Source organism: Schistocerca cancellata, chromosome 4 (assembly GCF_023864275.1).
Source record: "Schistocerca cancellata isolate TAMUIC-IGC-003103 chromosome 4, iqSchCanc2.1, whole genome shotgun sequence".
Taxonomy (NCBI): domain Eukaryota; kingdom Metazoa; phylum Arthropoda; class Insecta; order Orthoptera; family Acrididae; genus Schistocerca; species Schistocerca cancellata.
Window position 1 is genome coordinate 540,725,499 of NC_064629.1, and position 18,474 is coordinate 540,743,972.

The window sequence follows — 18,474 nt, forward strand, 5'->3', positions numbered from 1 at the left end:
GAGGAGCTAGTTATGTTTCACAGGAACGATGTATTCTAAACCCATGCCGACTGCATGTCAATAGACAGTTTCCTTCAAGGTAATTCATAAAGTTAGAACACAATATGTTCTAAAATCCTGCTGCAAATCAACGTTAACGATATGGGCCTGTAATTTAGTGGATTTCTCCTACTACCTTTCTTGAATATTGATGTGACCTGTGCAACTTTCCAGTCTTTGGGTACGGATCTTTCGTCGAGCGAACAGTTGTATACGATTGTGAAGTATGTTGCTAATGCATCAGCATACCCGAAAGGAACCTAATTGGTATACAGTCGGGACCAGAACACTTGCTTTTATTAACTCTTATTAACTGATTTAAGCTGCTTCACTACTGCGAGGATATTTACTTCTACGTTACTCATGTTGGCAGCTGTTCTCGATTCGCATTCTGGAATATTTACTTTGTGTTGTTCTGTGAAGGCATTTTAGAAGGCTGTGTTTAGTAACTCTGCTTTGGCAGCACTCTCTTCGATAGTATCTCCATCACTATTGTGCAGAGAAAGCATTGATTGTTTCTTGCCGCTAACATAATACACATACGACCAGAATCTCTTTGGATTTTCTGGAAGGTTTCGAGACAAAGTTTCGTTGTAGAAACTGTTATAAGCATCTCGCACTGAAGTCCGCACTAAATTTCGAGCTTGTATTATAAATTTGGAATGAGTGGAGATTGTATCTTAGGAAGGCGTCAAGTGAATTTTTATCTGCTTTTTTGAATAGGTACATTGTTCGAGGATTTGGGGATTATAATATTCAAACTCGCTACGACAACCCTGTGTTCACTAATCCCTGAATCGGTTTTGATGCCCGTTATTAACTCAGGATTATTTGTTGCTAAGAGGTGAAGTGTGGCAACTCTTGAGATAGTAAGGCTTGCACATGCTTTAAGTCATATAGATGGTGGCAGTTGTAATGGAGAATGTTCCACGTGGTTGTCTGGCTTACTTCATGCTGGCGGGCTGCTTGCATAGTGCTGATACTGGAGTGAGACAGACAGAAATATCATCACCTCCTTGAGTGAAATGGGGGTACCTCCCCTGGAACACATTTCCATCCCTATGTGCCTATGACCTTTTTTTTGCCCCATACCCATCTCAGTGATAATTTGATGCAGTTTAATTCATTTACTGGTAAAACATTTTACAGTTACATGTTCAAATTCATGTAACGTTCACCAAACCTCGAACCATTTAAGATTGCCAGTGTGTAGTTCCTGGGTTCAAACCATTTCTTTTAGTGCTTTTTCTTTGAATGAGAGAAAACAATGTATTGTTTGCATCCTCTTGATTCCTCCCCCATCTGTAAGTTGTCATGAAGTATTACAAGGTGTATTTAGAACATTAAATATAGAGTCATACTCCCAGTATTACAAAACATAGTTGGCACTCACAACATCTATACACAGAAAGCTAATGTACATTTACACCTACAGTAACATTTCTCCACAAATATTTTAACAAATACATTAACACATGCAGCTACACAAAGCAGTTAATCATATATTTACTTATATGTTCTCATATCACAAACATAATACATGAAAGGTCACAAATTTTTCCAGCAGTTATTTTCATACACCATGAAAAGATAGAAAAATGAGGTAAAGTTATAGACATGAGGGAAAAAAAAAATCTACAACTGTCTTTATATATACCTTGGTATGTTGTTTTTCGGATCATCACTCTCATTTGCCAAGCCTCCAAACAGGAAGACCTTACTGTTGGTGAGAGTGAAACTATGTCCAAGTCTGGGGCACGGTGGGTGTCCATTCCGCGGAGGGCGGGGTCGTAACCTCCGCCACTCCCATCTGCTAGCCTTTAATTTAAATGTTTTTAAATGTACACCTTGTACAAGTGCAAGCACTACAAAATTTGCATTTTCCCCAAGCACTGTCAGTTACAACTTACAAATTTAATACTAATCTGCTGCAGCCAGCAACAGATACAAATGTTTATGCCATTACCAGACCATCATGACAAATACCATTAGTACTTTCATCTGGTTTACTATGAACAATATGAACATTGAAGGAGGATTTACCACATCATGTTTTTTATGTGACATGTACTCAAAGCTGAAATCGTGAATAAACCACAATGTCTAATGGTGTGTTGGGGAAAATTTATCAGGGCTTTTTAAGTATTTATGAGCTTGTATATGTTAAGTCCCTTAAAGCACCCATCTGAAGTATGATGCAATTTAAAAGCAAGATAAAATGAGAAAAATTGTGATTTCATATAAATATGCAGAAAGACATGGGTATCTCTGTACACAAATTGTGTAACAACCAGTGTATACTGTTCTCCATTTGCACCAGCCAGCACATGTATTTAAATAAAGGCTGGCAGCAGTTACACCAATTTCACAATACTATTGGCCACAAAACTCCCAGCAACCATTTTGTCCAGGCACTGAAATAAATTTAACATTTTTTGTCTGTTAATGTCAGAACAACCTTGCACTGCTGGAAATAGTTCCAGTTTTTCATTTTTCCATTTTTGGCTCTCACTGTTGCCCCTGACTATCATGTCAAATTCCAGCCTTTATATGTTTATCAGTGCTTGGAAATTTATGAGAAATTTTCTCAACACAAAGAATCACTGTGGCTTACTCACAATTTTGCATGGGTACAGTCTTATAAAGAGGTTGACATAATATACTCATTAACAGCACTCATTCACAATGGAAACTATGTTTTAATAGTGATACTATTTCCATTGTGACAAAGAAGATACATAATAGCTGCAGTCAGTATTATTTCATTAAATAGGGCTACTAAAACCGGTGTAAGGAGCCAACAGTTCCAGAAATTAAGACAAAAGAAATTCCACTTAAACTTAAAGCCATTATGGGCAATCAAAAATTCCCATTACTGAATAAAATATGATAGAACCACAATGCCTTAAAGCAAGCCTACTGTCCAGCACACCCTTGCAACTGTTTCACTCATTCTCAAATCATCTGTGAAGTGCACACTGAAGAATTTTAATGCATGTGCAATCATTTGTGATGTACATTACTGGGTTTTAATTTCCATCCGTTCATCATAATTTAGATTTTTTCACTATTTCTCTGAACTAATACCAGAATGGCTTCACTGAAACAGATTAGCATGGACTGGACAGTAAACCATAAATTTTATTTTCTCCTCCCAAAAGCTTGTTTATGAACTATTCAGGCTTTCTTCAACAGTTAATGGCAGGTCCTTAATCAGTGAAAGGGTGCTATAAGCAAAATATGCAATTAGAGGCAACTACTTTAATGTTTTTTGTAGATAAAAGGTCAACAACGTGATAAAGATGTCGTATCCACTGTGAGAAGATGACATACAATAATCCTGACAATGTCTGCCCTTAATGCTTACTCTGTTGAAGTTCAGATTACTATTCACCAGTGTCATATGCCAGAAAAAATCTATAGTGGCACTTTTTTTTTTAATTGTTTCCAAATAAGAATTTATTACATAATGTGAAATCTGTTAATACAACACTGCTTCCTGACCCAGGAACACTTCTACAGATCATATAAAATATCAACTGGTGATTTTTTTCTTTTGTTTGGTCACAACTACTTCCATCAGTCATGTGAGCAACAGCTCATGTCAGAGGAGTTTACGGAAATCAAACAGGTATTATGTGAAAAAAATGGCCTGGATTCCAAAAATTTATTTGTTTTTATCAGAAAGAAGTAGTGGAATGAGAGCAATGGGCAAGTTATCACAGTTATTTGCTCACCATTATCTTTCCTACATTGATAACTGTTACAAAGAACAACAATGTCTCAGCAGAAAATGCTGAGCACCATCCTACAGGTTCTGCAGGCATACCTTCAAAGATGTATTGCTATTTTTCCATAATTTAACAATTTTAATCATCCCTAGTGGTTGGATCAATGACACCCCTTAGCACTATCTGTCAATCTCATCTAACTCCATCTGCTACATAATTTATACAGTGTGGTCCATTGATTGTGATGGGGCCAAATATCTCATGAAATAAGCATCAAACGAAGAAACTACAAAGAACGAAACTTGTCTAGCTTGAAGGGGGAAACCAGATGGCGCTATGGTTGGCCTGCTAAATGGCGCTGCAATAGGTCAAACAGATATAAACTGTTTTTTTTTTTTTTTTTAAATGGAAACCCCCATTTTTTTTACATATTCATGTAGTACGTAAAGAAAGATGAATGTTTTAGTTGGACCACTTTTTTCGCTTTGTGATAGATGGCGCTGTGATAATCACAAACATATGGCTCAATTTTAGATGAACAGTTGGTAACAGGTAGGTTTTTTAAATTAAAATACAGAACGTAGGTACGTTTGAACATTTTATTTCGGTTGTTCAATGTGATACATGTACCTTCGTGAACTTATCATTTCTGAGAATGCATGCTGCTACAGCGTGATTACCTGTAAATACCACATTAATGCAATAAATGCTCAAAATGATGTCCGTCAACCTCAATGCATTTGGCAATACGTGTAACGAGTAGTTCGCCTTCCGTAATGTTGGCACATGCATTGACATTGACAATGCGCTGACTCATTATGTCAGGCATTGTCGGTGGATCGCAATAGCAAATATCCAACTTTCCCTACAGAAAGAAATCCAGGGACGTCAGATCCTGTGAACGTGTGATCCATGGTATGGTGCTTCAACGACCACTCCACCTGTCATGAAATATGCTATTCAATACCGCTTCAACCGCACTCAAGCTATGTGCCGGAATCCATCATGTTGGAAGTACATCGCCATTCTGTCATGCAGTGGAACATCTTGTAGTAACATCAGTAGAACATTACCATGGAAATCAGCATACATTGCACCATTTAGATTGCCTTCAATAAAATGGGGACCAATTATCCTTCCTCCCATAATGCCGCACCATACATTAACCCGCCGAGGTCACAGATGTTCCACTTGTTGCAGCCATCATGGATTTTCTGTTCCCAGTAGTGCATATTATGCCGGTTTACATTACTGCTGCTGGTAAATGACGCTCTGTCGCTAAATGGAGTGCGTGCAAAAAATCTGTCAGTCCCGTAATTTTTCTTGTGCCCAGTGGCAGAACTGTACACAACGTTCAAAGTCATCACCATGCAATTCCTGGTGCATTGAAATATGGTACGGGTGCAATCAATGTTGATGTAGCATTCTCAACACTGACGTTTTTGAGATTCCCGATTCTCGCGCAATTTGTCTGCTACTGATGTGCGGATTAGCCGCGACAGCAGCTAAAACACCTACTTGGTCATCATTTGTTGCAGGTTGTGGCTGATGTTTCACATGTGGCTGAACACTTCCTGTTTCCTTAAATAACGTAACTATCCAGCGAACAGTCCGGACACTTTGATGATGTCATCCAGGATACCGAGCCGCATACATAGCACACGCTAATTGGGCATTTTGATCACAATAGCCATACATCAACACAATATCGACCTTTTCCGCAATTGGTAAACGGTCCATTTGAACACCACACTGGCGAAATGTTACGTGATACCACATACTTATACGTTCGTGACTATTACAGCGCCATCTATCACAAAGCGAAAAAGTGGTTCAACTAAAACATTCATATTTCTTTACGTACTACACGAATATGTAATAAAAAAAGTGGGATTCCTATATAAAAAACACAGTTTATATCCGTTTGACTATGGCAGCACCATCTAGCGGGCCAACCATAGCACCATTTGGTTTGCCTTTCAAGCTAGACAAGTTTCGTTCTTTGTAGTTTTTTCGTTTGATGCTTATTTTGTGGGATATTTGGCCCGGCCACTATCAATGGACCACCCTGTATACCTGGAGAAACTTTACTTCCATGTGTTTCCAAAACTTTCTGCTGAACAGAAACCATGTGCTGGACCAAGATTCAAACTCTTAACCTTTTCTTTCGTGGCAAGAGCATTGCTTGTGAATGGTTACAGCCTGGGTTCAAGTCCCACTGACACAGTTTTAATATGATTATTTTTTATAGTTTATGGGACACACAATTTAAAAAAAAAAGATCAATCATATACAGTAATTATTCATAGAGCATTAAATCTAAGTATGAACATACTTCGTGTTTTACGTACTAAATAGTGTGTAATACTCAGCAAGTCCTTGCCACTGCAAGAACTTTTTTTTTCCACTTACTTGTAATTCATACAGTTCATTGCTGTATTTTCCGTATTCGACCATGCCCCCAAAGACGAGTATTCGAGTGCCATCTACAACAAACCCGTATGCTGCACATCCTGGTGGTACTTCTCCTTTTGTTGCTGGTACAAACCACTGGTTTGTAGCTGTTGAGAGAAGAGTACAAAATATATTTCCAATGATTCAAGATAATTTTGTAAGGTAATAGAAAATTCCCAAGCACTAAACTGGTTCTAAATAAGACAGACAAAATGAAGTGAGGAAGGTTAGTAGCTCTGGCAGAAATTATGTCATCAGAAATGGCGTTCAAGTTCTCATGGACAACGGAGGAAATTAGGCATATTATTATTTAAATATTGTTATTTAATGAACCATCCTACCATTCACCTCAACTGATTTTCTTTGAACCCACAGAAAACCAAAATCCAGATATCAAATGAGGACTTCACACACACACACACACACACACACACACACACACACACACACACACACACACACGGAGAGGGGGGGAGAGAGAGATGAGAGAGAGGGGGGGAGAGAGAGAGGGGGGGAGAGAGGGGGGGGGGGAGAGAGAGGGGGGGTCCACTATAATCTGCAGCCTTTAATTAAGAAGGCATGTCTTCATCACTCACCCATAGATAGAACAACAACCAGCAATCTGGACTGTTGGGAAATTGGTCTGTCAGTATCTGGACAAAGGACTATGCAGCCACATAAATTCACCACAAATATATTCAAACAAATAGAAAGGGAATAGATAAATTTATTCTACGATTAGAACACCTCACTACCAATACCAACAACATAGTGCAGCAAGCTATGTGCAATGGACACAGACCTTCAGCCACTCAAGCGTAAAAACAAATCCAGCAGCTCTGTTTTCAATTTCCAAAAGCACTTTTTTGCAGTAGCTGTAACATACAACATATTCCAACAAGAACCATGATATAGGAAACTTCACCAGACAAAATATTTGGCACCACTACATTTTGAATGGAGCCCAAGATTACTCTTACTTTCTATGTGCTCTTGTAGACACCATCTGCAACGATATATTTTGAATACTTTGTCAGTTTGTGTGTTCACATGGTTAGTTATCAATGTATGAAACTTGATTGCTTTCTTATACTTATTTTGATTGTGTTTTGATAATTCACAGTTACTATTTTTGTTTTGAAGTTCCTTTTGCTTTTAGAGATGGCCATATTCAGGGAGCAGAAGGGAATTTGAAGATTTTTGATGATGATTATTCAGATCTTCCAAGTGAGAATTATGATCCAGGTGACAGTGTGAATGAATGTTTCTAAGGTCCAGAGGACAATTCCAGGGACAGTGACATCTGCCTATACTGGACAAGCCTCACAGTCTTACAGTGTAAGACAAGACTACCAGACTCACCCTCATTTTCCCCCCCAATTTCATTCCTGTCTGTCTGAACTTCTTTACCAGTATTATCAATTTGTGGAGGTATGATGAGTTTAGATTGGTAGGAAATCTGAAAAGTAATTACACATTTGACTCAATATTCCATTTTGTCTTACAAATAAAATGTTTCTCGGCAGTAATTTGGAAAGATCTACATCTATACTTTGTAAAGTCACCTTACAATGTGTGGCTGAGAGTACTTCTGGTACCACCATCTATTATCCCTTTCCTGTTACATTCACTAATAGCATACAGGGAAAAATGTCAGTAAGGCTCTACATGATGTCCAATTTTTTCTCATTGTGATCATTTCACAAGAGGCATGAGGAAGAAAGACTAAGTGTAAACAGTGACCATGAGATACAGCTCACTCATTTCACACACAATGTCTTAACATCACATTTCATCTACTCATATTTTTGTGACACATTTGACAGTGCACCATTATGAAAAAGTAACAAACTTATGATATTTATGACTTATGTCTCATTGACCACAATGTTATTAGAAAGGGATCAAAAGTTCAAACTTGAGAAGGATAATAAACGAAAGGAAATCTATGCTCTTTTGAAAGTCCCTATCTGCACATCCAATTTATCAAAACCACATTAATACCTAAATCTGGATGGCCGGATGGGATCTGAAAAGTTGTACTAGCAAAGAGAAGCCTAGAGTCCTAACATTATGACACCTCGTTCTGTAAACGTAATATCATGCAAACGCTCTTTCCAACTGTGAAGACTACAGTAAATGATCTCCAAGAAACAAGGGTAACATCAGAGATTCAAGGTAACGCAAAACCTTGCCAACAAACAAAAACTGAACAAACCTAACATGCATGTAAGCAGAGCAATGAGAGAAGCATTCAATCACCTTGAAAGTAAAATTTTGTCAACAGATCTGAGTAAAAACCTCAGAAGGTTTTTGTCTTACAAAAGATCAGTGAGCAGTTTGAAATCTATTCATTCACGCAGTAACTATACTGTCAGGAAAATGGAAAATAACAGAGAGAAGGCCAAAATACTGACTTTGGTCTTTTGAGTTGTTTCATCGTGGAAGATCCTAACAGTTCCTTGTTTCAATTATCATACAAAGGTAGTAATGGCAGATATTGAGATAAGGAACTGTGGAATAGAAAAGCAAATACAATTGCTTAGTAGTGGAAAGGCATAAGGACCAGATGAGATACCTATCAGATTGTAGGAAGATTATGTGAAAACTTGCTTCCCTTTTAGCAGCAGTTTATCGCAGGTCACTGGAACAATTAAGTGTACCTAGTAACTGAAAAAACTCATGTTCTTGTTTTCTACTAAGGTCACAGGACAGATGCACGTAATTATAGGCCTGTAGTGCTAATGCCAATCTGTTTTAGGTTTATGAAATGTTTCGCGATGAAGAATTAGGACATTTTTTGAGAACAAAATTCTGCTCTAGGAAAATCCACATGGAGTCCACAATCAGAGATCTTACAAAACCCAACTTGCTCACTTCATCCACATATCTAACACGGTAGACAACAGCACTCACTTAGTAGTTGTGTTCCTTCACATCAGGAAGAGATTTGACACCATCCTACCCTGCCATTTAGTGGGGGGGAGGGGGGGGGACAAAAAAAAAATAATAATAATTTAAGAGCTTATCTAATATCAGACCAGATTTGTGACTGGATTCAAGACTTCCTTGGAGATATAATTCGACATGTTGCTCTTAACAACAAAATCAACAGATGCAAAGGTAATTTCCGGAGTACCCCAAGGAAGTGTGAAAGGACGCTTACTGTTTTTAACATATATAAACGATCTAGTAGAAAGTGTCAGAAGTTCTTTAAGACTGTTCACAAATGATGCAACTGTATATAAGAAAGCGACAAGGCCAATGACAGTATCTATTAACAGAACAACCTCCAGAGGATTGATGAATGGTGCAGGCTGTGGCAGTTTACCTTGAACATAAATAAATTTAACATATTGCACATACATAGGAAAAGAATGCACTTCTGTGAGACTACACCACTGATGACAAATTGCCGGAAACAGTATCTACCGTAAAGTACATAGGGGTAAATATCCAGAGCAGCCTTATGTTGAATGACCACACGAAACAAACAGTAGGGAAAGCATGGCATTTGTTCGACATTCTCGAGTATTGTTCATTGATCTGGGACTATTACCAGGCAGGACTGATAGAAGTGAGAGAGAAGATCCAATGAAGAGAGGCAAGTTCCAAAATGGGTTTGTTTATTTGGCACGAACTCCAGTGGCAGAAGTTACAGGAGGCAGTGTGCATCCTCTAAATAAGGAACCATGGCAATTGTCACATTTTCACAATTCATGAACAATTGTGTCAAAACATGAGCAGCACCTACAGATTCTCTGCCAGCACTGACCATTTTCTGCATGGAAGTATCACAGATAACAGTAAACTAATAAAGGATTCCAATAAAAATCTGCTTTGTGTAGATAAAGATTATATACATAAATAGGATGGTAAGCAAGCTCACAGTATTCATTAACACCATTTGTTATCAACCTTACAAACTTCACTGATTAAATATGAAGGGTATCACTGCAAAGCTTAAACCATGTAATATACTACCGTGTTTCATTCACAATAAACCATCGCAAGATCACAGAGAAGGGCGGAAATTCGTTTTATAGCTAGCCATTCCAATTTAATCTTCCATAGCTTTTAAAGTAACTAAGGAAGAAAGTAATTCAACTGTATCACCAATTTCACAAATGGTATTAAAGACTAATATGTTCACTCTTACCCAGCTGAAGCCTGTGGGTTAGATCATATACACAGCCTGTAGGCATACTTACAAAAAATGATTATGCACTCTGTAAACTGATGTCTTCCATATCATTTCAACAAAAACTGATTATCTATGGTACATGTAATGAACCACAATGACCGATACAGCCAAGGAGCTACAGTGTCCAATCTTTTTCCAACTGTGGTTATGTCTCTAGTCTAACACAATATGATGCTGTGACATAAAATTTGGAAATAGAATAATGTGACCAGCATGGTTGCTGGAAAAGGTAAATAACCTAAACTGTAAAACGAACATTTTCAACTGAAACTATAAATAATTTAGAAGGAAAGGTGATCACCCACCAAACAGCAGATGAGTTGTCGGAAGCCCCCTCCCCCCAAAAACACACACACACACACACACACACACACACACACACACACACACAAGGCAATCTAGTCAACAAGTGGTCTCCTCTAACCATTTATTTATACTACCAAGTCATAGTTTAAATTTATTACCAAAAGTTTCAGAAAGCTCTTGAATGGTCTACTTCTAAGCTTTACTCGATATGCTAATAAACTTTTGGAGATACACAGACTATATATTATATTAAACAACAATGTACAGGTTTTCTATTAAAACCCAGGGCAAGACAGAAAATGCTGTGCTGTGAAAATGTGTGGGTTCAATTGAGATGTATATCCCATATTTAAGCTATGTTGGGCTTGCTAGCTTTATACATAATTGAGACTAACAAAGGCAATGAATAGGCAGAAAGAGATATTCCATAGACTTAATTCCCATGGGATGCATGCTGCTTACTAGAAGAAGGATTTTATAGTACTCGTAGTAGGTATCACATACAATCTCAAATTCTTACTACAGGCTGATTGACCATAGAGTCCTGCAACTGTGTATTTCTGTTATGAGGCCTTTCTTAGGACACTGCAATGACCTTTGCTCTGGTCTTGACATACAAACAGGCAACACTTCAAAAGCTGTGTGGACAATGACCATTTTTCACACAAAATCAATTTCAATGCCCAATATGTCAAGTAGCCTTGCCAATAGCAAACAAACAACAGGCTGTTGATATTTCTGGCCTGACAACTCCTCAAGGAATGAGTAACTATATAAATAAATAGTCATGGGAGAACTGTTTCACTATATCCAAGAATGTTAGGACAATATTAAAATGGAGGTAAGCTGTCATTACAGTATTAACGTATCAACTATGCTACAACCTGCATGCAGTGCTATGTAGTGTCAAACTCAAGTGAATCTAAATGCATTAAAAATAATTATAAGGTCAGCCCATATCAAATCCACTAACTTATTTTTGAAATCCCAGACTGATCACTTTTTTTATACACTTACAGAGACAGTTGTTTACATGAAAAATCCCAAATTAAAAATTTTTGGACTGTTCATTTTTTAGTTATTAATTTTTAAATCATCCAATATTACGTAGCTTTTGTTACATTTTGAAACCTAAAAAAAACCACCATATCTCAGAAGGTATAGGTCCAAAAATTTGCACCATTATATTTAGTTTCTTATCAGCTATGAAAGTATGTGCTGGTTGACAATATTCATAACAATGCTGAATTTTCCCACGTGAATTATTATTATTAACTTTGAAAATTTCAAAATCTGATCTATATTTTGAAGAAAAGTATGTCAGTCATCCATTTTTTGTTAATGTGTGTGTCAAATTTTGTGATGGTGTTCCAGAGGGAACATTTAAAAATAAATTTTATTTTATTGAGAAGTGTAGCACCTTGTGCATAGTCTGTAGGGCTTTGGACTTCTTACTAACATGTATTGCATAAAGCCCTTTTATTTAATGCCACTCAATTTATGACATTATTAGAATTTTAGACTTAAATGTAAATTCACATTTGGCTTTCCCATGTTAACTGTGAAGATGTTTTAACATACACAGTAACTCATGCTTACAGTAACTACTAATAATTATACCTCCATTTTTTTTTACAGATACACTAATATCAATAAATATAATTAAACAATGATTTACCTGTTATTTGACTGTGTTACCCGGGTGCCTTGCAAAGAGAATTTTTTTTTACTCATCTTTAATACGAAAGATGTTATGGTGATCCACACAAAACCTGTCTAAAATTATGTATTGCACATTTCTTTTAAATGGCATAACCTAGTTCTTTGAAGCTATAATTACATAACTGATGTAACAACATGTTCTTTTCTGATATAATCAGAGGCTTTTTGCAGTTCTTCACCTGCTAGTCCATTCTTCCAGTGGCAGTTGAATTTTTTTTAGCACAATCAATTTATCTGGCCTTCTTGATTATGAAAAAGAAAGGGTTGGTCCACAATGATGTGTGAACAAAAGGTCTACTTCTCGTTTCTCATCTCTCTGTACAACAGAACGCATCCATTTGTTGTCATAAGCACAAGCAAAAGGTCTTGTAATCTGTTGAAAAGCATTTAGCATCTGGCCCCACTTTAATTTTATGAACATCAAAATCCTTAAAATCAGAATCAAGTTTTGCATTGCCTCTGGCTTTGCTCATAAGAATAAATTTAGAAACTCCTGTGTCCCTGTGACTGATACGGCTTTAATAAAAACTTTTTGCCAAAACTCCTCTTTTATGCTGCACACTCATCATTTGTCATGTAGAAGTAACTCAAGGTGTATATGCTTTACCCCACTCAAATAACTGGAATGAAGTTAATATATGATCATGTTGTGCTTCCATACTTAATATGAATGTTAAGAAAACCACTTTGACTATCACGTGCATTTATTAATATATGCTTTCATTCTCTGTTGACATCCTCAGGTGACAAAGTGGTACAAATGTGTCAGTGTCACAATGCAAAATGCTTTATTTCCCAATAGAACATTCAACTGCTCATGTCTGAATATGACAAGCGCATTGTTCCACTTTGTGCTTCTTGTATTCCAACGTATGCCTCTGAACATTTTATTGGGCCAATAAGCATTTTACCTCATGACACCAGCAGTTTTCTGCCACTTCATTCCCTGAGCACATGTGCTTAAAGAGTTAAGCGTGTACAGTGGAACTGATTCTCTTTCCCTCACAGTGCTTTGCTAATTTTAACTCGTATCTACTGAAGTGAATTACTGTCACAATAGAAGTGAATGCGCAAGCACGTGCACACAGTTGCTCTATAAATGTGAGCTACAACTACTGTAAATTAAAAATTATATAAAATGGCAAATGCATACTATGCCTTACATTATTTATGTTAATTGCTATATGGCATAGTTTAGCACAATTTTTAAATTACATAGTTAAGTGTGCTTAATTATGTAGTCAATTTCATTTCAACAATGGTTTGATGTTCATCAAACCAGTTTACAAATCAAGTGCGGTTGATATAAAGCCAGCAATATGAATAGCTGTAAAACAAAATTTATTTACAGGTGTTTCCTTTAGAATACCACAATGAAATTTGGCACACACTTTAACCAATAGTGTACGACTAACATACAATATTATTTGCCCTACAAATATTTAAATATGGTACACATTTATCCTGCCTTTAATTTAGCATAGAGTAACAAGTAACTAGACTGCTCACAGTACTCTACCACCCATTTTGTTTTCAGCAGCTATGTTTAAAATGGAGAAAAAAAAAAAAAAAAAAAAAAAAAAAAAAAAAAGCTATGTGCATATATCGCTTAATGGAATACAAAAAAGGAAGTACTGGCAGTGGGCTAGTTTCAAACCATGGGTTTCAGGAGCTGCACGACAAATGTTTAACACATCAACAAACACTTTAAATATTTGTCAAACTACTGCTTCATGCAATACTTTTCTACAAATCTCCAAATCTGGTCTCGATACACATCTTTCCAGAACCAACACAAGACTTTTTTCCTTCTTTAAAAACAATATTTTATCTGGCCATTGTGCTTTTTCCAGATAAATAACATTACTCAGTTCAGTCTTAGTCATATCTAAGTAAAGAAATTTCTATCCCAAAATAAAATGAAAGTAAATATGCAAAATATATGCCTTTTGTAAACATGCTATATTTCATTAACCAACTTTTTAAATGCGTATGTCCACAATATTTACAAAATGTATGCTACCAGCATACTTTGCTTACAAGCTAAACAACTGTTCAAAAGGGTACCCGATTCTCACAGACACAATCAATTTTCTGTGATATGTAATTATCTCAGACTCCACCGGCATTGTAAGATCGTGCCAAATTCACCAACAGGGCTTAAAAAAGTCAATATCCATAACAGAAAACATTTTTCAGGTATTTTTATGTCACATGACTTGCATGTTTTACATAAGTATTACAGGCAAAAATCAAATATAGATAATTAAATAATGAAACGGACAGCCATCACCAGTAATCAGCATTTCCTTGTGTTATGTATGCAACATTTTAAGCTAGTATGAGTTATACAATGCCCTTTCATTTTTCATGGTTTACATACTACATATGCACCAAAATCTTACTATGAGACCCAGCTTAACACAGCTTTTCGAATTTACCTCTCAGTTTTACTTATAAATAACGAAAAGTGTTAATTATGGAGCAAAAACAGATCCCAGGCTATTCTATGGCTCAGTTGTTACTTACGAATACCATCTATATAGGTATTGTACAAACTAACACAGAAGACCAAGTGCCTTTTTTTAATTCTAAATTAAATAAAATGTAGACTACTACTAGTGATTCTAAATATTATTCAATGTAGTTAACTACTAAAACCCGTACATTCAGTAGCCCCTCCTAATAAATGTATCTTCAAGCTAACAGGCGATTAAAAAGTCTAAATAAAAACTGAACGCTCTTTGGGGAGTGGGGGGTTTGAGAGTAATCATAAACTGAGTCATCAACCACTAAAACTTTAAGATAACTAAATTGTTTATCATGGGGCAAAATAGTTACATTGTAAACTTTTCAAAACAAACTAAATAACAATACTATTTTTCTGAAAAAGTTTACACATATGTAGTATTGATATTTATGGGGAACAAATGTCTTATATCGCGAGAAAATATTTTTCCCAATTAACAAACATTCAGCTCTTGGCACAAAACTGAAGGCAACATAGGCACACACCAAGTATTCGGTTATTTCCAATACTATCAGGGCTCAACATACTGAATGAACCAGCCTATTGGAGAACCATCACAAAACATACTAAATCTGACTCGATGCTGAATTGCTCGCATTTATAAGTGCAGCCGTTTACCTATTACATATAACTAGAAACAAAATCCATAGAAACACACCTACATTAATATCAGTCTTCCATTTAATACTTTCCACTTTAGTAGATATACAAAAACTGTATGACTTCCTCCCTACTATTATCCATCAAGCACTCTATACAATTTATCCACCTTTCACAAGACATCGTACATTTATTGTACATGAAAACCAGTAATGGTGGGCATAAACAAACAAATCAACTCACTCCAAAAGTCAAACAATTTACACATCGGCATAAAAAACCTAACCAACTCTCACTTCTAGAACTTGAACTACGTCGCGAACAAGATCGAACGTACAATTTTCATACCTATGAGAAATTTCAATACCTAAATCTTATGCCCACGAGAGAGTACACATTTCACCTAGCAGCAGTCTTCGAACTTTAAACTTCGCGGATACACTACGTCACTAAACAAAAGACAGTTGACATTTAACCTAACAGACTTCAGATCATGTTTCTAACTGGAGGCTGCCATATTGAATACTAAGACCGCCAAATCATGTAATCTTGCGAAGACAATAGCGATAAGTATCCTGTAACACAAATATAAACCACTTATGTTCATGTACTCAAAAATGTAGTGTCATTAAGACCTCAGGTTGTTCAGAAGGCAGTAAATACGCAATGTTATGAAAATCCTGACAAGCGCCATTTTCGTATCGAATTCCGAACAACGCTTACCTGTATTGAATACATGCAGCTCATCTACTATGCCTTCATTGCCTCCTCCGAAGACCACCATCAAATCTTTAATCGCCACTGCCCTGTGACCATGCCGCGGCCGAGGTTGAGGCCCTGCAGAATTTGTGATTCGTTGCCACCTCAAGATAGGAACCGCCATAACACATTATCCCGTAAGATGCACAGTTCGGGGCCGCTACAGACGCTTTTCTCAGCGTCAGATATAAACAAACGAGAACTACCAGAGATCACGGACTATACCACTGGAGATATTCTACATCAGTGTTGTCACAGAATAAAGAGTATAATGTAAATATTCTTAACTTTCGCGATATATTAATTGAAAGGAACGATGGATTTTAACATTAGATACGCTGCAACGAAAGCATTGCAGAGAGATTTGTGCAGTTCATGAACAATATCGGAAACTTGATCTTGTATTAAATAGATAAAGTGTCAGGGTCATGTAATTCTCTTACGTACGGTTTATATTTATAGCTTTGCACGTTTTGCTAGATGAGCTGAAACAAATAGATACCTACTTAAAGGTACAATTGTTTTGTTATGTGTGTAGTTTTCATAATTGTGCTTCAGCTTTTAAATTTAAGAAATGACATGTGAATAAATACGCTGACATATCGAAACTCGCCAAAACATTTATAAAGTAAAATTCCTAAAGCATCTTATAAATTCATAGATGTTTAAGTACTTAATGAGATTATGTGTCGGGTATAATCTCACGTATGAAAAGAGCTGCTTCTTTAACCCCTTTATTAATCTAGTAGACACACTGGACGAAATAAACATACAATAATGTTTTCTTTCGATCATTCTAATTAAGAAATAAAGTCTTCTATCAGTTTAAGAATGAAATTAAGCAATATTTTCTTTGATATCTCTTTCACTTTTGGAAGATGAAATGCATGCAAAATTTTGTTAACAGCTAAGACTATCGTCATTTTCTTACATTTTTCTGTCCATTATATTAAGATGACTATTCTCTTATGCAGTGAAAAAAAATTCTCTAAGGCTGAACTTAATTTAATTTTATTCATTGTTTGCAGTGTTTCTTCTGTGACTGTATTACTTCCCTAATAATAAAGAACAACATGCCTTTAGCCACAGATCGTGATTTTTTTAAAATGCACGATACATTTTGAGCCCTGGGGACTCAGGTGCTCTGACAGTCTACATCAACTTTACATGGTTTCTAATTGTGTTATAAAACGTGCTGTGTCAAAATATTTGTGCAAATTTGCTATTTAATAGAATGTGTGTACTTACACATAAACATCCTCCATAATCATACACCCACAACTAGAAACAGCCCAGAATTAAACGAAATGATGTAAAGGTGATGTAGACTGTAAAAGCACCTGAAGGTCAACCCTCAGGACTCGAAATGTATGGTGCATTTTACTAAAATCACGATTTGTGGTTGAAGACGTGTTATTCTTTATTATTATGAACTTCATTCAACATTAATAGTGTCTCAGTCCGATTTCTTTGTACTGTGAGAACTATACTGTCGTTAAATATGATTATTTCATTTAAAATTACAGCAGAAAGAATTTCAAGATGAATGCCTACATATTACTGTCATATAGTCAGGCTGATTCCAGCAACTTTACTATACACAAGTAGGCTTTTAAGCAATTGTAATTTACAAAGTTTTCAATCAATAGGAATAATTCAGTGCAGTTTCTTGTGCTCAACCAATCTTCGAGACAGCTGCATATGGGTTTATATCATGATTACGTTCTATTCCATGTAACTTGAAGATCAGTGGACATTGCCTAAACCACAGACCTACATTTTTAGACAAGCAAAGATGTCGCTTTTACTGAGGCCTGAAGTTTGGTTAGGTAACCTGGTGGCATCAGGAAGTTTGTATGTGTTACTAGGTTCGTTTGAGCAGTTGCCAGTGAACACCAGAAAACAGGCATTATGGCACATGCGAAGCTATGTTGACGTAGGAAGCCTGTGCTTGGTGTTTGCTATGCTGATACACTTTGCGTCACATTTCTATTAGGAATTTCGAGCACTCTGGGGCATCACATGAGCACTGCAGCGTGTTGTTTGGAGTGGATATATGAAGTTATTGTACTTGGGGCAATTGTTTTATCCAACCGAGGTGGCTCAGTGGTTAGCACATTGGACTGGCA

At 36.5% G+C, this 18,474-nt stretch overlaps 1 protein-coding gene across 2 annotated transcripts in view; it reads right to left on the reverse strand.

Moving 5' to 3' along the window:
* The window catches only part of LOC126184962 (host cell factor 2), a 284,341-nt gene extending 267,833 nt beyond the window's left edge, over nt 1-16,508 (reverse strand). For both annotated transcript variants that reach the window (XM_049927657.1, XM_049927656.1), the window contains exons 1-3: nt 16,310-16,508; nt 6,183-6,331; nt 1,697-1,857 (exon numbers count right to left, since the gene is read on the reverse strand). In XM_049927657.1, the coding sequence (XP_049783614.1) occupies nt 1,697-1,857; nt 6,183-6,331; nt 16,310-16,469 (470 nt within the window). In that variant the 5' untranslated portion in view covers nt 16,470-16,508. The remainder of the gene's footprint in view (nt 1-1,696; nt 1,858-6,182; nt 6,332-16,309) is intronic.
* Nucleotides 16,509-18,474: the final 1,966 nt, after the last annotated feature.